This window comes from Ostrea edulis, chromosome 10 (genome assembly GCF_947568905.1).
Source record: "Ostrea edulis chromosome 10, xbOstEdul1.1, whole genome shotgun sequence".
Lineage (NCBI taxonomy): Eukaryota > Metazoa > Mollusca > Bivalvia > Ostreida > Ostreidae > Ostrea > Ostrea edulis.
In genome coordinates, this window is record NC_079173.1 from 17,569,603 (window position 1) to 17,592,306 (window position 22,704).

Consider the following 22,704-nt stretch of genomic DNA (forward strand, 5'->3'; position numbering starts at 1 on the left):
GCTTGTAGGAGTTATGAGATTGATCACTGTTCGTTATCTTCACCTTGCATTCACAACAGTGCTATTAAAAAATTATAATGTCTTAGCACTGAGAGTATGGCAGAAATAACAATAAATGTGCCATTTGATAGAATTATCAGAGTTAATTTAGTCTACCTTAGACTTATATCTTATTAGCTGGTGCACATTTAGTACACTGTTGTTTGGCTTTGCAAAAGACATAAATATGTTTATACAAAATATCTATGGTACATAATAGGAGAAAAATGTAATGTTTGCTATAGCATACATGTGTGCGTGTATTTTCTAAGTCCTTAACTTTGACACAAAAACAAATACCATGACACCCATATTTCTGTGTCTCAAAAGAAGGTATTTATTCTATGACTAAATACAAAATATTAGATATCAATCCCTATCAAAAATATGAAAGTTCATCCACGGGTTATATTTTCTAAATTATGCATATATGTAGGTTGCATTTCGAATTTTCATCGCCTTCGCTTTTCAGTGCTTCAATAATTGTCTATAGTGTTTGAATATATGAAAGCGGGTTTGTTTTGGCTACGAAGACTTGATTTATGTCATTTGTCGACCAAGACACCTTTCACATATTTTCCACCATGTTCTGTAAACTTAATTTTCATGATCCGAGATACTTTAGAAATACTTTGGATCAATTTTGCGATTTTAATAAAAGTAACCATCTTCGATGGGACTTTCGTTCATGGTTAAGAGAGCTGTTATCTTTCACTCCAGCTTAACTGACCCAAATCCGTGGGTATGTGTCCATGCTACAAAAACCCCACCCCAGATGAAACTCCTTGATAATCGATAAATTAAATTGTCTTTTTGATGCGTATAGACCTTATACATTAAAACGCATATTTGAGAGTATCACTAACATATTGTTCTTTCTTTCAAAGACAGTAAAAGATAGAGAACAAAATATGAAAGACAAGCGACCCTTGATCTTAACAAAACACAAAATGTCAGAACGTGACGTTGCAACCAACATTTTTAGGTCAACTGAATCACTCAGGTGACCTTTTGCTTCGTCCTTCGTCATCGGTCGTGCATGGTTCGCCGTGCATTAACAATTGAACGTTTTCAACTTCTTGGTAACTGCTCTTCCAATGCTTTTCAAATTTTGTATGAAGCATCTTTAAGACAACGGGGCATATATTGTAAATTCTCCTGCAGGGCCTTAAGGGTGGGGCAAAATGTTTCAAAAAATTCAACTGATTTCAAAAATATTTTTTGTCTACAACCCCACCTCTGTAAGAAAAGCTAATTTCATAATAATGTAGAGCAGGAAATACTTTTATATTATTGATACTAAATAGCACCTAAATAGATATTAATGACAAAATAATGTCTTACGGCGTGACCGTGTTTGAGGGCGAAGCAAAAATATTGGCGTTAGTATCTAGATCCATAACAGGGCAAACATATCTCGAAATATTAGCACCTAACGTGTGAGGACAGAGCTCAATCAAAGTATTCTAACTTGAGACATTTTTGATCCGCCTATTTATTGAAAGCGGAAAACGCTATGCAACTGATGTAAACAGTACATTGTGACGTCATATTCAGTGTTGGTGTTTAGCAAATACACCAACATAGGATACATTGCATTGTACAATCACGTTTTAATCGAGGAGTAATTATATATGATTAAGAAAATAAGATTTACATGCTTTTACGGATTTCATGTAATATCTCAGAACAACGTTAACTTGGGTACACGTGATTTAAAATGGAGAAATACATGTCCACTCGCTAGTATTCGAATCGACGCCATTGGTACCAAAATTGTCAAGTTCCATCAGTATGGTGCAAGGTGAAGATAACGAACAGTGATCAATCTCATAGCTCCTACAAGCAATACAAAATAGATAGATTCTAAACATGGATATATGTGTTACCTATAGGGAGAGCTCTGCTTAATGACCCTTCGGCCGTGAGAGGGCTTCGCCCGCAAATAACTCAAGCTTAAGATAAACGGGATGATTTCAGCTTTTCCATCGTCAACTTCCCATATATATGTAGCAATATTCAATTATCACCTGCATATGGTGTTCATATCACTCAATTTATTCGATACACAAGAGCTTGTTCTGCGAATGATCAGATTTTAAATCGAGGCAGGTTACTGACAAACAAGTTGATGCTGCAGGGTTTCAACAGTCTTGTTTAAAGTCAGCATTTCGCAAATTCTAGGTTGAGCAGGTTGCCCTTTACCAAATGGTAAATTTCATGATCCCAGGGGTAGGGATTTTGGTACCATGGTGGGGCCAAAATGATCATAGAGGTTAAGTGTGTGAATTAAAAATTTGATATGGGGGGGGGGGGTATACCGGAACGTGCGATAAAAGACAATTTCTTCCTTGCAGTATCCTATAGTGCGTTGAATCCCTCCAGTGCTTTATCACAGCGTAGATGTCTAGGTTTGAATGAAGCCTCTCTCCTCATCCTACAGCTGGGACTACCCTTACCTATCATGGAGGATCTTTTAAAGTCACCAAACACGTCATAAAAGTTGAGTTATGGACTCCTACGTGTGTGGAGCGGTTCAAAGCATAACATTAACCGTGTTAGGAAGTGAGTGCTTATCATTTGTAAAGATGAATATGCATGTAATAAAATCATCGATTTTAAAAGAGATGTAAAAGTGATTCATGGTTCTAATCATTTCTTAATTTCAGGTTATTTACCGAATCTTTCAATTTAAACTGTGCTACATTGAACGCATATACCGTATTTGTACTAAATTTATAAAGCACGTTGTCAAATGTATCTAATCACCGCACATCTATCATAAAAGAGTATTAACACTCGTTTCAGATGATTAAAGGATTAAATGTTGAGTACGTATTTTGTTTTCAGAATACAGATTGTCTTCTTCATAGCAAACAGACAGGATCTTGTTGGAACATTTGGCAAAGCATTTGAAGACGATTTACCTTTCAATGCAGATAATACTTTGTAGAATACAACTGATTAATTGAATTAAGATTGTCATTCAAAGAGAACTGCTTCTTTAACATCCTTCATGGAAAGGATGAATTTTCCTAATCATTAATGCTTATTTTATTTGTCAGTTGAACAGATTTGCATGGTGTCAAATTTCAACATACATTATCGACAAATACTTTCTCTGATATGTAAGCCAACTACAAGTGTTTAATGCGACCTTATCCCTTTACTTTAGAGGAGATCAAGTATTCAATCTAACCTATCTTTGTAACAGGCCATTCTCTACTAACAAGTGAAAATGTACCTTAAAAATATCCCTGATGGAAATATACTTAATCTGTAGAAAAATGATTGTCAAAATTCTAACAAAATTTTCTGGAAAATGTTGATTTTCATATTTTGAAATCCGGTTTTAGATTTCCTGTAGAAGATAATGTTTTGGAGGAATGTTTCGGAAATATAAAAAAAACAAAATTATCTAAATTTGTACAAACTCTGTTGAAAACTATTCCTTGAAATATTCTTTCCAAAGGTAGATTTGAAAACAGTGTTGACAACGATAGTTTTGGAATTTATAGATAGTAATTTTTTTTATGAATTACATCCTCAGACTGGTTTTCCCGAAAAATGAAGGAGTGGTGAAGTTGAATGTCTTGGAACATTTTATCAAAGGCATATCACGTGAGAGGGAAAGATAGAGAAAATTTGTTTAAAATGTGCCCGACAAAGAGAAATAAAGAGATTTTCTTATAACTTAATCATTTATACGGATTTGTCAGATAGGCTAGTTTTCATTTACAGTCACATCATCTTGTTATATATATCTTTATTTGATTTGTTAGGTCTTGTATATTCATATATATATATATATATATATATATATATATATATATATATATATATATAATCCAAATAGAAAGAGTTGATATCACACAGTCAAAATAATTCAATAAAAAAAGCAGGAAAATCTACAGTTCCAAAATATATTTAAATCACTAGCGCTTTCTGGATTTTAACATCCATCCGCAGGTGAAAACAAATTTTAAATAATTATTTTAATATTATAATAATAATATAATATAATAATTATTTAAAATTTGTATTCACCTGAGGATGGATGTTAAAATCCAGAAAGCGCTTGTGATTTAAATATATTTTGGAACTGTAGATTTTCCTGCTTTTTTATTGAATTATATATATATATATATGCAAGGTGAAGATAACGAACAGTTATCAATCTCATAACTCTTATAAGCAATACAAAATAGATAGTTGGGCAAACACGGACCCCTGGACACACCAGAGGTGGGCTATATATCGGTGTAGTCTCTCGTTGGACATTAACCACATTGGTGGTCTTCGTGATTAAATGCTTTCACGTAAGTACAAATATTTAATATCACTTTTTAATTGTACGTTCAATTTATTTTAATATCTCCATATGCCTAAAACGTAAACATGACATGAAATTCTGTATAACGCTTTGCATGTGGATTCATCAATAGGAGTTATGAGATTGATCACTGTTTGTTATCTTCACCTTCCATCAATGAAATTACAAATATGAAATTCAATACTTTGCATTTATACCTTTTTATTTACATTCCCAATGTTTTTGTTTTTAATTCTATGGTTGGTCAAGACAACCTATCATTGAGTTAAATGCTGTCTGTCATGTTTCATACCGATTGTTGGACCATTCTTAACACACTAATTTTGACTACAGAGTACGCCGTTTACCTGATTGATATATAGGGATCACGGCGGGTGTGGCCGTTCGACAGGGTATACTTACTCCTCCTAGACACCAGTTAGCACCTCATGTATATCCAGGGACCGTGTTTGTCCATTTCACTATTTCGTATTCCACATCGTCATGAGATTGATCACTGTTCGTTATCTTCACCTTTCATCTTTCACAAATTGTAGTAATATTGATTTCCTAAACAATGCGCTGAAATTGTATACAATGCGTGTATGCATCTTGATAAATATAGTACATGTCTATTTTCACAGGTGGGAATTCCGAGAGGAGTAAAGAAAAATGGAATGAGAATAAATCACATCAATTTCATTTTTCAAAAAATTTGGCACTTCACATTGGCATACTTTTCATGAATAGCTGCAGTATCGCCTCAGTTCGTATCCTCATAAGTCACAACGCTTCGCGATATTTTCCGGCGTCAGTTGTAGCAGTTTTGAATTATATTTCCTCAAGCTTAGATTCCAGTTTGACTTAAAAACGTCAAAGTAAAATTTAATCTGACTTCATTCTAAACTCGATATTGACCTATAATCGTCAACTTTAAAATTTGTCATTCTGTGACGATTGGTTCTATATTATTCAACTTTCATTCATATAGAGACGTCTCATCTCATGACGAATATTGCATACCATCTGCATGAAGCACTCTCCTTCTCATCTGTTCTTCAGTCGTGCTTTGTTAATGTATAATTTGCACGCACACACAATGGAATGCACGCACTTTTCCCATATTCTATTCCTTTCCATTTTATTTCTGAAATTAAGGATTCTTCAGATTATTAAAATTTTCTATTCCTTCTGCAGGATTTTATGCCAAATGTTTTTGATATGCGATATATTCTATATACATGTAAACCATTCAGAATAATTAATGTGTTGTATTCCACTTTTCAATTGCGTTTATCTCCTCATTGATGATATAAAAACAATCCAGTTTAGTTCGTTATCCTGCATTCTATGTAAATCTACGTCATTTCAATGCAGTTACGCAGCAACAAAGAAAATGCTTGCTGAAAAACAACGCCCCAAGGTTGTTGATGCAATACTGCAGACACGGAAAGGAACACGGAAAGTCCGATTCTTTGTCATGACCAAGTGGGAGCATAATGTAAGAAAGTGTTATTGTCATCCTGATATTTCAAAACCTATCATAAGTATTTAACACGTGATTATTTACAGTTGATACAATTAACAATTTTAGTAACATGTCATGTTAGCCAGTGTGGTTATTATTTTTTTTATGTTATTTTAAAATGTAGACTAATTTTGATGTCGTGATTGAGATTTCATCTCAAAAGAAATTAGCAGAAAGACAGAGGCATTGGGAAAGTGAAGGATATGAGGCACCGGAAATCTCAACAGTATATGAAATTAGATACGGAGAAGTGTTTCAGGTAAGAAATTATGATATGCAAATGAAAATAATGACTTTGTCACAACATAGTTCTATACTGTTTCTGAGTATAAAGATCATTTAATTACTAGGCATCTTCAAAATAAACTTCCATTCTGATATTGATATTTTTTGCGTTCTTAAAGGTACATTTATACATGCTCGTACTTCAATTCTTATGGAAAATTTTAACTTAATGGAGTGGTACTCCATGAATAAAATGAAACAAAATTTCTATTAGGTATACATACAAAAAACTCTGGCTGAAGAAATATAACTACAATGATTTGAAAATGCAGCCAGTCTTTTTACATACTGTCTTTCCTAAAGGAGGCAAGTGGTGACCACGTGACAGTCTTATTAGCACATCACATACTATTCTACCATTGGTTATATCTAAGTACCCTTTGGTTTTTTATACATGCCATTCTGATACGTCTTACTCTCATATCTACAGTTGATGAACTCGGATGTCAAAACTTACCGATTTCATTATGTTATTTCCGACCTTAAGAAGACGCGAACATTGATTTGCGTATATTATATGAATAATGACAATCGAAAATGTCCGAGATTAAAATTAGTCAGAAATGAAATAAAAGTGTCTACGTATTCCTTTTATCGTGGGTGAAATTAAATAGATTGCGTTGCACAAGGTATTACATACCGGGTAGCGCCATTATAGATACATTCGTCATGTTCGTTTAGAAGCAAAAACCTAAATTAATTATTCGGACGTATGTAAGTTTAATTTATTCTATTGTCGTCTTATCAATATTTTGACAGATGTGTTTTGAGGGTACTGTTCAAAACGATGATGCAGAGACGTATATACAACTGGAATTTCTTAGGAAGCGAAACAATAACAGCATTATTTCTCGAATTATATCACTGGAAAACAATGCGCAAAATATAGCATTGCAAATAAATAGAGGAACAACCGTGACGCATCATACGGAAGTAGTGATAACAGAGAAAACTCTGGGATGTTGGAAGTCTCACCGGAAGAAGATAGAAAGCGTAGAGAGAACAGAATATAGCCATTTTGCAACGATGGACGTAAATGCGAGGATTCCGACACGTAAGTACAGGATATTCTCCATTTTGTTTTATGTAGTACGTGTAGTATTACATGTAGTATCAAGGAATCTTTCTGAAACCAATATCCCTTCCCATGGTTCTCGTTCATGTTATTTATTTTTTATTTCAAAAACATCGATCGGATGGTGGAATGCGTGGCATGATAAACGTTGCAATATCTGATATTTTCTATTTGCATTGTAATTGTTTTCATTGGTATTGTCTCCGAAGGATTATTTAATTTGATTTGTTACGAAAAATTTCTTTGTTCACTCATATGGAGACGCCACCGGCTGTAAGTGAAGTACCACAAATTTAGAAGTATGCTCAGAGCACTGGGTCGTTGCAGTGGGGGATCTTTAATGTGCTTACTCCTGTTACAACATGGGATATCTACTTTTCCCAAGGTCATATCGGAAAGACCTGTGATTCGCCTGTGTGTGGTGTTTGTGTTTCGGCTGATTCGTTGCGCGGGGCTTGTTCTGCGAGTGGTCAGTTTTTAAAGAAAGCGGGCTACTGACAAACAAATTGATGGTACAGGGGTTTTAAGAGTCTCGATTGAAGTCAATGTTTCGCAAATTCTATAGTTGTTATATCGATCTAGTTTCCCAATACAACCTACCTTTGGGTCAAATGCTGTCTGACGTGTTTCATGCCGATTGTTAGACCGTTCTTGGCACACTGATTTTGATTAGGGATAACTCCGTTTAGCTGATCAGGATATAGGGCTCACGGCGGGTGTGACCGGTACAGGGGGGTGCTTACTCCTCCAAGGCACGTGGTCCCGCCTCTGGTGTATCCAGGGGTCCATGTTTGCCCAACTATCTATTTTCTACTGCTGATAAGAGTTATGAGATTGATCGTTGTTCGTTGTCCTCGCCTTTCTAAATGTTGAGCGTTTGGCAAAGAAGCAATCACTACATGTACTTATCTTTACGTACCAAGTTTAATATCTGTCAAGGATAGCTTTTTTTCAAGATATTGAGCGGTAGTGTCTTCCTATGTCCGAAGTGGATATTGACCCTTGATCTTTTGACCTGAAAATAGGGCTCCTCCTCTACTCATAACCAACCCACATATCAAATATCATTACGATCAAGTGAATGGTTCTCAAAATATTGAGCGGATAACATGTGATATACCGACATACCAATATGTACCAAGCAGTATGTCCCTCCTCTTTTAAGGGGGCATACAAATACAATATGAATGAAATTTTCCTACAATACAAATGGAAAATTATATAATACGAATGAAAAAGATTAAATATTGCAACATTGACACGCCATAGTAATGCTAAAATATAATCTACAATTGCCATATATGTGTGTGAAAATGCATTATCTATTGCTTTTTACAGTTGTAATTAGTAAATTGTTACAAAAAGTACCCAACATTTTTATCGAACGTTTGAAACTAAAAAAATGTGTTATTTCATACTTTCATATTTTCAATCATTACCATGAAGAGAGCCGTATTTACTTGATGATTGTATTTTGGGTGAAAAATTCTTGACGGATTGTCAAATTTGACGGCATAAACATAATCGAACATTCAAAGAACGAAGCAGATTACCGACAAACAAGTTGATGTTACAGGGGTTTCAATAATCTCCTTTAAAGTCAGCATTACGCAAATTCTATCGTCGTTTTAATGATCTAATTTGTCAATACAACTCATCATTAGGTCAAATACTGTCCGACGTGTTTCATACCGATTTTAGGGCGTTCTTGTCACACTGATCTTGACTACGGATAACTCCGTTTACCTGATCAACATGTAGGACTCACAGCGGGTGTGACCGGACGAAAGGGGATGGATGCTTACTCCTCCTAGGCACCTGATCCCACTTCAGGTGTATCCAGTGTTCCGTGTTTGTTCACCTCTTTATTTTGTAATGCTTATGGAAGTTATTAGATTGATTACTGTTCGTTATCTTCACTTTTCATAATGTTCTGTACAAAACAACTGAACTTAAGATTACAAGAAACCGGCATGCCTTATGTAGTTCTTGTTCTAGTGATATGTCGACATGAAGGTGTATCTTTAGGTGGCCATAACTCTGATGGAAGCATATTCTGTATACATGTATCGCATTGTCAACAGCCCTGAATCTTGCTACTACATCACGAACGAAATAATTCTTGCACGGAACGCTGAACTGTTTACACTGAACACTGCCTTGTTGTACGAATTGGTAGCCGTAGCTTGCACGCTTTGTGAACGGTTTCCATTAAAGGGTGGGAAACGCCAGCACGCTCTGATTTTTTTCGGCATTATTCGGCTCTTTGTGGGGATGATTCAAACATGAAATGATTTCAGTACCATGATATTATCTAGAAATTAAAATAGATGGTTGAGAGAAAAATTGCTCCTTTTTGATTAGGAATGAATAAAAACTTTCAGCTTTACTATATGTACTCGTACATGTAATTAGTTTAATGACGTACGAAGGTACCGGTCGCGGTAGGTCAGTGGTAGATCGTTGGCTTCATGATCGGGTGGGCATGAGTTCGGGCCCTCCTGTGCCATGGCTGTGTCGAATGTGTAGGTAGTGATTGCTCCTTCGCCAAACGCTCCGCATTTAAAATTGAGAATAATGGTTCCTTAAAATCAGAGGTCCCGTGTCGCGGCAGGCGTTGACACGATAAAAAACCCTCACTGCTATGAGCGCTAAGCATAGGTCTAACTTTGTGACACTTCACCTACAGCTGGTGACGTCTCGTTATGTGTGAAAAATTATCGATGGGACGGGAAACAAAACACGTCAGAATAAACAAGACTTTAGAGAATGTTTTAAGCTTTGGAAAAAGAAGAAAAGGATGTATAAAAACTAACCAATCCCCAATTGTGGTAAATAAAAACCTTTGAATTTGCATAAAACGTACAAGCCAACAAACTAGTTGGTTTAATTATCATTATTATGCCTCCCTTTCCCAGAAGGGCCGGGGGGGGGGGGGGGCATATTATCATGTTATCATTATCATTATCATAACCGATTCTAGTCATTGCTCCGTTATACAATTTTGATGAAAATATATCTTTAATTGAATAAAGGAAAGTGACTAAACAAGTTTAACAGTAGACGTCAATTCTATGCATTATGAAAAAATAGAAGAAGAAAACAAACTATTGAGTTTATTGATGACGATTTGCACTACTTAGTTGGTTTTACTATCATTATTATTTCTCCCCTTCCCAGAAGGGGGACATATTTATTGTTGTTAGTGTGAATTCTTCTTCTCATACAAAGTTTGTCCGGACCAAAACTTATTTGTCTTTTGGAATGTTGGTATACAATGATAAGATAGTGTGTTGTATACCATTTTTGATTACCTTTGATCTTGACTTTTTATGTCATGGTCAATTAATAGAATTGTTTGGCATTTTTGATCCGGACCATAACTTTTTTTTGTCTTTTGACATAGGTCTTTGATATTTGTTAAGCGGGTATACCATGATAAGACAGTGTGTTGTGTGTCATTTTGGTGACTTTTGACCTTTTACATATAAAGGTCAAATAATAGAATGGTTGGACATTCTTGTTGTCCGGACCATATTTTTTTTGTTGTCTTTTAATATTTGGGATGTTGGTATATCATGATAAGACAATGTGGCATGTGCCTTTTTTTTTTTGCTGATGCTAATCTTTGACCTTGACCTTTATGTAAACGTCAAATAATAGAAATTTTTGAGCTAGTCCTTTGATATGATAAGACAGTGTGTAGCGGAATGACTTGTACGCTTTGTACGATCTGCAAGTTTTAGGAGGGGGTGATCTTGCATGGAACGATTTTGGCATGAAACGGTTTGCACGTAAAAATAATTGATTTGTGCGAACTCTTTGGAGGTGTGGTAGGACGCTTTAGTGACTGTATGCTATTCAATATAATTTTGTTCAAACCATTAAGAATTTAAGATTAGCTTAATCTGTTTTTCAAATTTAACCACAATAAAATATAACCAATAACAAACCATTTCATAGTAAGCATTCTTGGAAATATAATGTCATTAAACTTACATCTGGTGCATCAAAATTGGTACCGTATAAGTTTTACATAAAGGTGTTTTGAGCAGTGCTTTATATCTTTGCATATACATTGTAATTTATGAGGTAACCTTTAAGTTATCATGATATTATGCGATTAATCACTGTTCGTTATCTTGAACTTTTATTGTATAAACATGAACTCAAAGTAAAAATGTGGTTTTCTTATCGTAGTAATTCTTTCAATGTGTCTTTGTTTGGATAGCACCCACCCCTGAGCCAAACATGATAGAAGTTGTGATACCAGAACAAACACAGCCGGCTGAGACTTCTTCAGGTATATGTATTGTATCATCTTGAGTTCAGATTTTGTCAAAGCCTTTCTTCAAAAAGTTAGAAATATCGGGGGAACACAACTATTAAGCATTTGATTTACAAACATTCGATCTACATGTACTGACGTTTTGTACAGAGAGAGGAAAGGAATGTGTATTTTCATCTTTGATAGACGCGAGAGTCGGCATCGGAATTCGACATGTATTCATTAGAAAAGACATGAGACATATTTATCATGCATTATTGGTCCTATTTCAATGAACCGGGTATTTTTGTCGATGAAAAGACGAAATGTAGCAACGGCAATCTCCAGAGAACATGTTCTTTTCTGAAAGTCTAAACACACGTTATATAAAGGAATGTTTGACAGTTAAGGTTTGTTTGAAGACGATTTACCTTTCAGTGCAGATAATACTTTGTAGAATACAACTGATTAATTGAATTACGATTGACATTGAAAGTGAACTACTTCTGTAACATCCTTCATGGTAAGGATGAATTTTCCTAATCATTAATGATGCTTATTTTATTTGTCAGTTGAACTGATTTGCATGTTGTCAAATTTCAACATACATTATCGACAAATACTTTCTCTGATATGTAAGCCAATTACAAGTGTTTAATGCGACCTTATCCCTTTACTTTAGGGGAGATCAAGTATTCAATCTAACCTATCTTTGTAACAAGCCATTCTCTACTAACAAGTGAAAATGTACCTTAAAAACATCCCTGATGGAAATATAATTAATCTGTAGAAAAATGACTGTCAAAATTCTAACAAAATTTTCTGGAAAATGTTGATTTTCATATTTTGAACCCCCAATTATGGTAAAAAAAAAAAAGCCTTTGAATTTGCATAAAACGTACAAGCCAACAAACTAGTTTGTGTAATTACATGTATCATTATGCCTCCCCTTCCCAGAAGGGCCGGGGGGGGGACATATTAACTTGTCTAGTCATTGCTCCGATATACAATTTTGACGAAATATATCTTGAATTGAATAACGGAAAGTGACTAAACAAGTTTAACAGTAGAAGTCAATTCTATGCATTATGAAAAAAATAGAAGAAGAAAAAAACAAACTATTGAGTTTATTGATGACGATTTGCTCTACTTAGTTGGTTTTACTATCATTATTATTTCTCCCCTTCCCAGAATGGGGACATATTTATTGTTGTTAGTGTAAATTCTTCTTCTCATACAAAGTTTGTCCGAGCCAAAACTTATTTGTCTTTTGGAATGTTGGTATACAATGATAAGATAGTGTATTGCATACCATTTTTGATTACCTTTGATCTTGACTTTTTATGTCATGGTCAATCAATAGAATTGTTTGGCATTTTTTGTCCGGACCATAACTTTTTTGTCTTTTGACATAGGTCTTTTATATTTGTTAAGCGGGTATACCATGATAAGACAGTGTGTTGTGTGTCATTTTGGTGACTTTTGACATTTTACATATGAAGGTCAAATAATAGAATGGTTGGACATTCTTGTCCGGACCATATTTTTCTTGGTCTTTTGATATTTGGGATGTTGGTATATCATGATAAGACAATGTGGCATGTGTCTTTTTTTTTTTGCTGATCTTTGACCTTGACCTTTATGTAAAAGTCAAATAATAAAAAATTTTGAGCTAGTCCTTTGATCTAATAAGACAGTGTATAGCGGAATGACTTGTACGCTTTGTACGATCTGCAAGTTTTAGGGGGGGGGGGGCTTGATCTTGCATGGACCGATTCTGGCATGAAACGGTTTGCACGTAAAAGTAAATGATTTGCACGAACCTTTTGGAGGTGTGGTAGGACGCTTTAGGAACTGTATGCTATATTCAATATAATTTTGTTCAAACCATTAAGAATGTAAGATTAGCTTAATCTGTTTTTCAAATTTAACCACAATAAAATATAACCAATAACAAACCATTTCATAGTAAGCATTCTTGGAAATATAATGTCATTAAACTTACATCTGGTGCATCAAAGTTGGTACCGTATAAGTTTTACATAAAGGTGTTTTGAGCAGTGCTCTATATATTTGCATATACATTGTAATTTATGAGGTAACCTTTAAGTTATCATGATATTATGAGATTAATCACTGTTCGTTATCTTCACCTTTTATTGTATCAACATGAACTCAAAGTAAAAATGTGGGTTTTTTTTTATCGTAGCAATTATTTCAATGTGTCTTTGTTTGGATAGCACCCACCCCTGAGCCAAACATGATAGAAGTTGTATTCATTAGAAAAGACATCATGCATTATTGGTCCTATTTCAATGAACCGGGTTTTTTTGTCGATGAAAAGACGAAATGTAGCAACGGCAATCTCCAGAGAACATGTTCTTTTCTGAAAGTCTAAACACACGTTATATAAAGGAATGTTTGACAGTTAAGGTTTGTTTGAAGACGATTTACCTTTCAGTGCAGATAATACTTTGTAGAATACAACTGATTAATTGAATTACGATTGACATTGAAAGTGAACTACTTCTGTAACATCCTTCATGGTAAGGATGAATTTTCCTAATCATTAATGATGCTTATTTTATTTGTCAGTTGAACTGATTTGCATGTTGTCAAATTTCAACATACATTATCGACAAATACTTTCTCTGATATGTAAGCCAATTACAAGTGTTTAATGCGACCTTATCCCTTTACTTTAGGGGAGATCAAGTATTCAATCTAACCTATCTTTGTAACAAGCCATTCTCTACTAACAAGTGAAAATGTACCTTAAAAACATCCCTGATGGAAATATAATTAATCTGTAGAAAAATGACTGTCAAAATTCTAACAAAATTTTCTGGAAAATGTTGATTTTCATATTTTGAACCCCCAATTATGGTAAAAAAAAAGCCTTTGAATTTGCATAAAACGTACAAGCCAACAAACTAGTTTGTGTAATTACATGTATCATTATGCCTCCCCTTCCCAGAAGGGCCGGGGGGGGGGGCATATTAACTTGTCTAGTCATTGCTCCGATATACAATTTTGACGAAATATATCTTGAATTGAATAACGGAAAGTGACTAAACAAGTTTAACAGTAGAAGTCAATTCTATGCATTATGAAAAAAATAGAAGAAGAAAAAAACAAACTATTGAGTTTATTGATGACGATTTGCTCTACTTAGTTGGTTTTACTATCATTATTATTTCTCCCCTTCCCAGAATGGGGACATATTTATTGTTGTTAGTGTAAATTCTTCTTCTCATACAAAGTTTGTCCGAGCCAAAACTTATTTGTCTTTTGGAATGTTGGTATACAATGATAAGATAGTGTATTGCATACCATTTTTGATTACCTTTGATCTTGACTTTTTATGTCATGGTCAATCAATAGAATTGTTTGGCATTTTTTGTCCGGACCATAACTTTTTTGTCTTTTGACATAGGTCTTTTATATTTGTTAAGCGGGTATACCATGATAAGACAGTGTGTTGTGTGTCATTTTGGTGACTTTTGACATTTTACATATGAAGGTCAAATAATAGAATGGTTGGACATTCTTGTCCGGACCATATTTTTCTTGGTCTTTTGATATTTGGGATGTTGGTATATCATGATAAGACAATGTGGCATGTGTCTTTTTTTTTTGCTGATCTTTGACCTTGACCTTTATGTAAAAGTCAAATAATAAAAAATTTTGAGCTAGTCCTTTGATCTAATAAGACAGTGTATAGCGGAATGACTTGTACGCTTTGTACGATCTGCAAGTTTTAGGGGGGGGGGGGCTTGATCTTGCATGGACCGATTCTGGCATGAAACGGTTTGCACGTAAAAGTAAATGATTTGCACGAACCTTTTGGAGGTGTGGTAGGACGCTTTAGGAACTGTATGCTATATTCAATATAATTTTGTTCAAACCATTAAGAATGTAAGATTAGCTTAATCTGTTTTTCAAATTTAACCACAATAAAATATAACCAATAACAAACCATTTCATAGTAAGCATTCTTGGAAATATAATGTCATTAAACTTACATCTGGTGCATCAAAGTTGGTACCGTATAAGTTTTACATAAAGGTGTTTTGAGCAGTGCTCTATATATTTGCATATACATTGTAATTTATGAGGTAACCTTTAAGTTATCATGATATTATGAGATTAATCACTGTTCGTTATCTTCACCTTTTATTGTATCAACATGAACTCAAAGTAAAAATGTGGGGTTTTTTTTTATCGTAGCAATTATTTCAATGTGTCTTTGTTTGGATAGCACCCACCCCTGAGCCAAACATGATAGAAGTTGTATTCATTAGAAAAGACATCATGCATTATTGGTCCTATTTCAATGAACCGGGTTTTTTTGTCGATGAAAAGACGAAATGTAGCAACGGCAATCTCCAGAGAACATGTTCTTTTCTGAAAGTCTAAACACACGTTGTATAAAGGAATGTTTGACAGTTAAGGTTTGTTTGAAGACGATTTACCTTTCAGTGCAGATAATACTTTGTAGAATACAACTGATTAATTGAATTAAGATTGTCATTCAAAGTGAACTACTTCTGCAACATCCTTCATGGAAAGGATGAATTTTCCTAATCATTAATGCTTATTTTATTTGTCAGTTGAACAGATTTGCATGGTGTCAAATTTCAACATACATTATCGGCAAATACTTTCTCTGATATGTAAGCCAATTACAAGTGTTTAATGCGACCTTATCCCTTTACTTTAGGGGAGATCAAGTATTCAATCTAACCTATCTTTGTAACAAGCCATTCTCTACTAACAAGTGAAAATGTACCTTAAAAACATCCCTGATGGAAATATTCTTAATCTGTAGAAAAATGATTGTCAAAATTCTAACAAAATTTTCTGGAAAATGTTGATTTTCATATTTTGAACCCCCAATTATGGTAAAAAAAAAAAGCCTTTGAATTTGCATAAAACGTACAAGCCAACAAACTAGTTGGTTTAATTATCATTATGCCTCCCCTTCCCAGAAGGTCGGGGGGGGGGCATATTAACTTGTCTAGTCATTGCTCCGATATACAATTATACAATTTTGACGAAAATATATCTTTAATTGAATAACGGAAAGTGACTAAACAAGTTTAACAGTAGAAGTCAATTCTATGCATTATGAAAAAATGGAAGAAGAAAAAAACAAACTATTGAGTTTATTGATGACGATTTGCTCTACTTAGTTGGTTTTACTATCATTATTATTTCTCCCCTTCCCAGAAGGGGGACATATTTATTGTTGTTAGTGTAAATTCTTCTTCTCATACAAAGTTTGCCCGAGCCAAAACTTATTTGTCTTTTGGAATGTTGGTATACAATTATAAGATAGTGTGTTGCATTCCATTTTTGATTACCTTTGATCTTGACTTTTTATGTCATGGTCAATTAATAGAATTGTTTGGCATTTTTTGTCCGGACCATAACTTTTTTTGTCTTTTGACATAGGTCTTTGATATTTGTTAAGCGGGTATACCATGATAAGACAGTGTTGTGTGTCATTTTGGTGACTTTTGACATTTTACATATGAAGGCCAAATAATAGAATGGTTGGACATTCTTGTTGTCCGGACCATATTTTTTTTGTCTTTTAATATTTGGGATGTTGGTATATCATGATAAGACAATGTGGGATATGCCTTATTATTATTATTATTATTTTTGCTAATCTTTGACCTTGACCTTTATGTAAAAGTCAAATAATATAATTTTTTTTAGCTATTCCTTTGATATGATAAGACAGTGTATAGCGGAATGACTTGTACGTTTTGTACGATCTGCAAGTTTTAGGGGGGGGTTGATCTTGAATGGAACGATTTGGCATGAAACGGTTTGCACGTAAAAGTAAAAGATTTGCACGAACTTTTTGGAGGTGTGGTAGGACGCTTTAGGGACTGTATGTTATATTCAATATAATTTTGTTCAAACCATTAAGAATTCAAGATTAGCTGAATATGTTTTTCAAATTTAACCACAATAAGATATAACCAATAACAAACCATTTCATAGTTAGCATTCTATGCTAAGAAATATAATGATTATAGAAATATAATGTCATTAAACTTACATCTGGTGCATCAAAGTTGGTACCGTATAAGTTTTACATAAAGGTGTTTTGAGCAGTGCTCTATATATGTACATATACATTGTAATTTATGAGGTAACCTTTAAGTTATCATGATATTATGAGATTAATCACTGTTTGTTATCTTCACCTTTTATTGTATAAACATGAACTCAAAGTAAAAATGTGGTTTTCTTATCGTAGCAATTCTTTCAATGTGTCTTTGTTTGGATAGCACCCACCCCTGAGCCAAACATGATAGTAGTTGTGATACCAGAAGAAACACAGGCGGCTGAGACTTCTTCAGGTATATGTATTGTATCATCTTGAGTTCAGATTTTGTCAAAGCCTTTCTTCAAAAGGTTAGAAATATCGGGGGAACACAACTATTAAGCCTTTGATTTACAAACATTCGATCTACATGTACTGACGTTTTGTACAGAAGGAGGAAAGGAATGTGTATTTTCATCTTTGATAGACGCGAGAGTCGGCATCGGAATTCGACATGTATTCATTAGAAAAGACATGAGACATATTTATCATGCATTATTGGTCCTATTTCAATGAACCGGGTATTTTTGTCGATGAAAAGACGAAATGTAGCAACGGCAATCTCTTCTTTTCTGAAAGTTTAAACACACGTTATATAAAGGAATGTTTGACAGTTAAGGTTTGTTTGACAGTTAATTTTATTTGACACTAAAGTTTGTTTGACAGTTTGGGTTGTTTGACACTTACATTTGTTTGACAGTTAAGATTTATTTGACAGTTAAAGTCTGTTTGACAGTGACGTTTGTTTGACAGTGAAGTTTGTTTGACAGTTCTGGTTGTTTGATACTTAAGTTTGTTTGACAGTTATGTTTGTTTGACAGTTTTGATTGTTTGATACTTAAGTTTGTTTGACAGTTATGTTTGTTTGACAGTTATGTTTGTTTGACAGTTAAGTTTATCTGACAGTCTAGGTATCTTTTATAGATCCAGGGACAGAAGAAGAAGAAGAAAATGAAAAGTTCAAAAAGGTCGCTGCAACCATGAATACGGAATGTAAGACATTTCTACATAATTTTGTAAACATTACTGGACTACAAATCTTCATTCATAAATTTGTTGTTAAGATTTGTTCAAACTGATATCGTGGTGTTTGTAGGGTAGAAAATATCATATGACAAGAAAAAACTCAGATCAGTGAAATTCATTCGAACTCTGTGCAGATGATCAACAAACTGAATGATCTCAACCTTTTAGCACGGTTTGACAAATATAGAAGAATAGACCATGAACCTCACCTCCTAACTAATATCATGTACTTTCAGTACTCATTTGCTTTTATACAACTCTGTTTATTTTATTTTTCCAGTGACATATTCCGTCTTGAATCCGTCCAGTATACAGGCCCTGTGTAGCAGTTTTACCCTGGAAGAAGCGGGTTTATTTGCAGTGCAGATGGGTCTCCCAAACACTATTCACGGGGAGCTGTCTGAAGTGGAAAACCCAGTGAAAGAACTGACATTTCGATTATTTCAGTTCTGGAGGGGATCGAAACACAGCCGAGCCAGAATAAGAAAGTATGTAACTTTCTGTACTTTCAGAATTAGAAAGTAACGTAGCTTTCTGTGTTTTCAGAATTAGAAAGTAACGTGGCTTTTTGTACTTTCAGAATTAGAAAGTAACGTAGCTTTCTGTATTTTCAGAATTAAAAAGTAACGTAGCTTTCTGTACTTCAGAATTAGGAAATAACGTAGCTTTCTGTACTTCAGAATTTGAGAGTAACGTAGCTTTCTGTTCTTTCTGATTAGGAGAGTAACGTAGCTGTCTGTACTTAAGAATTAGAAAGTAACGAGGTTATCTGTACTTTCAGAATAAGAAAGTAACTTAGCTTTCTATACTTCAGAATTAGAGGGTAACGTAGCTTTCTGTGCTTTCAGAATTAGAAAGTAACGTGGTTATCTATACTTTCAGAATTAAAAGTAACGTGGCTTTCTGTACTCTCAGAATAAGAAAGTAACGTATCTTTCTGTGTTTTCTGAATTCGAAAGTAACGTAGCTTTCTGTACTTTCAGAATTAGAAAATAATGTGGATTTCTCTACTTTCAGAATTAGAAAGTAACATAGTTTTCTGTATTTTCAGAATTAGAAAGTAACGTAGCTTTCTGTACCTCAGAATTAGAGAGTATCGCAGTTTTCTGTACTTCAGAATTAGAAAGTAGATTTGTGTGCTTCAGAATTGGAAAGTAATGTAGCTTTCTGTACTTCAGAATTAGAGAGTAACGTAGCTTTCTGTACTTCAGAATTAGAAAGAATGTTATAGTAGCTTTCAACAGACTCTGGATTTAGTCTCAATATAATTTCATTCATTACATTCAACTTAATTTTCAGTAGTGTTTTAGAGTACATATGTGATTTTTAATAAGTTAAACAGGTTCAGCAGTTTCAAACAAATTTTGCCTACATATGTAATTTCAATGTAATTTTTGTACAATGTAGGTTTGGTTTGATTCAATAACTTACGATATTCTACTATAGTTTTTGTTTAAAGTTTTGACATTGAATATATATTTCTTTATAGAATTGAGAGAGGATTACAAGTTATCGACAGAAATGATCTTGCAGAAGTTTTTAGTAAGGCTTTCAAAGAAGATCTTCCATTTCCTACGTACTTGTCAGCTGTTACGAATGGAACAAATTAATGGAATGGAGGCTTTTTTATTACCGACAACTGTTGCAAATTTCAATTTAGCGCCAACTATATTCAGTTAGACAATGTATTAATGACTATTCGCTCTTAGGAAATACACAATATTTGTAAAAGATGTGCATAAATTAGGATCATGATATGTAAAATATGGTTAATACTGAGCGAAGCAAGGCTCTAAAGGTAACGCGTATGTAAAAGAAAAAGGAAAAAATCAGAAAAGGAATAGAGATAATCTCTGCATACGTTCACTGAAAATTTTGTGATCCAAATGGGCGTCGCCATTTTGTTCAGTTCATTAGTCGCTTCTACAGTTATTCGTGTTTTAATTTTGAATGACAAAATGCAACACTAGCGTGTGATTTGTAATTCAAACACTTAGTTTGTTAAAAATGAATGGGATTTTATTATTGTTAAAGTTTTTAGGCATTTATCAAATAAAAAAACAGTAATACGACTAAATAGATGAACGACTTCATGAGTTTCTTTAAATGAAAAATAATATGAGATATATATATACACTTACGTTTTTACCACTTTGAATTATTTGTATAGTTTTATTTTGTTTTGACTCTTATAAATTGCAAACAGGATGTATTGAGAGAGAAAAAGCCGAGGCTAAATGTGACGTCAAAATACACGCTTACGTCGTCTGGCGTTAATGGAATAGGCGGATCCTGTAGTTGACCTCATATGCCCCCTTTAATATTTAGATGTTACTGGGCGTTTAGCGTAAGGGGAATTTCATAAATAAAAATATTTTAAATGAATCATAATCTATCATACTTAACGAAATTATTATTATCACTTGGGACACGCCAACGACCATTTCCATGTTTCGCTCTGTCAAACAGTCACACCGTATATGCATGTAAATATTACAGGTAGTTGTTGAAACATTAGATTATACATATCAATATGTAAAGTATGTTGAACATTGGTAGTCAGATATTTAACCCATGATTGTTTTAGATATTAGCACAGGTCAAGACCAGTAAAAAAAATCAATGTTTAATCTTCATGGTGATATTCTAAAATTGATGTCATAATGCACTCGATCCATGTATGTGCTTTATAGCGAGCGAAACTCGCGACGCGACGAGCTCGCTCCAATGAGTACGCAATTGAGTCACACGATTTTCTCTTCATCAGCCGTAGTCTCGTGCAACCAGACGCTCTGCTTTCTCCGTAAATATCCGACAAGCAGAGAGTCTGGTAAAGACACGTGATAACGTTTTTAACGTCAGAACGAGGCTTGCCAAAATATCAGTATTTAATTTGATTGGTTGATTCAACACATCTCCAAAATAACGACTACTGAGGAAATATGTAATAGATTAAATCTGCCGTTTAAGCTAAAGGATTTACAACTAGAGTGTTCTTAAAAACTTTTTGTAAAAGGAAAGGATATATTTGCTGTTACCCACGGGGAATGGTAAAACCGTTTTATCAAAATTACTTTATGAGGCGAAATTGACAGTACAATTTCCAGCTGAAAAAATACCGTATTTTTTATTGTATATGTAGTAATGATTTTCCAATTAATATCACTAATGAAGGATCAAATAATTAGCATCAAATCCCGGAATTGACTGTTTATGTCAGAGAGAATCAACCCGAAACTAAATAAGCGCTCCCTAGCGGTTACAGCTATTATGGCGTGTCTTTACCAGGCTCTCTGCTCGTCGGAGATATGCGGAGAGAGCTGAGTGTCTGATTGAGATGTAAAATGATGGGACTACCCATAACGCTTCCGGGAAAATGACACAGTCAATGCGGTATACCCGCAAATAAAACAAATAGTTTGGAAAGCTCCATAACTGATTTTCAAATTCCAGACCTTTGAATGTTTTGTTGTTTATAATATCTTGGTTTGAAAGAGAGAGAAAATCGCAACAAATGATGACGTCACAATGCACTGTTAACATCAACCGCCTTAAATGATGCCCAAAGTCGTGTTGCAAGATGTTAAGGGTCTTTGCTCGTCTCAACGGTCACACCATAAAACATATTACATTTGAGCATTTTGTTACAAAAATGTTGTAATTTTAAGCAAATTCTTGTATTTCATGAAGTTTGTGGTAATATATCTCGGATACATCAGTGCAAAATTCCAAATATTTTACCACCTTCATAAACTATCATACATAGACTGTCTTTTATGCAGAAAGTAATTTGTCGAAACATCATTTTGATTTTGGTTATTTCATTGGGCCGATTTTAATCCTTCCTGGGTCTACTCCTTTTAAAGGCACCTAATAAGTCTTAGAGTAGCGATTGCAAGGCATCACATGGTTTGTTCATGTAGTATCTAAAGAGAGACTATATTCAGTTCTGATTCTGGAATACTTCGCCCCTTGATCACCAGTGATGCCAGACTATCATATCTGTAATAGGTACACTATACAAAGATTTAAAAAAAAAAAAACAATT

General features: G+C 34.1%; 1 protein-coding gene across 2 annotated transcripts in view; it reads left to right on the forward strand.

The window, feature by feature from the left end:
* The window catches only part of LOC125665215 (uncharacterized), a 47,165-nt gene extending 26,428 nt beyond the window's left edge, over positions 1–20,737 (forward strand). Inside the window, exons 12-19 of one of the 2 annotated variants that reach the window (XM_048897845.2) lie at positions 5,729–5,852; positions 6,004–6,138; positions 6,924–7,218; positions 11,471–11,542; positions 17,815–17,886; positions 18,555–18,623; positions 18,937–19,144; positions 20,146–20,737. In XM_048897845.2, the coding sequence (XP_048753802.2) occupies positions 5,729–5,852; positions 6,004–6,138; positions 6,924–7,218; positions 11,471–11,542; positions 17,815–17,886; positions 18,555–18,623; positions 18,937–19,144; positions 20,146–20,266 (1,096 nt within the window). In that variant the 3' untranslated portion in view covers positions 20,267–20,737. The remainder of the gene's footprint in view (positions 1–5,728; positions 5,853–6,003; positions 6,139–6,923; positions 7,219–11,470; positions 11,543–17,814; positions 17,887–18,554; positions 18,624–18,936; positions 19,145–20,145) is intronic. The other variant, XM_048897846.2, reaches the window with a different exon arrangement.
* The last annotated feature ends 1,967 nt before the right edge of the window (positions 20,738–22,704 follow it).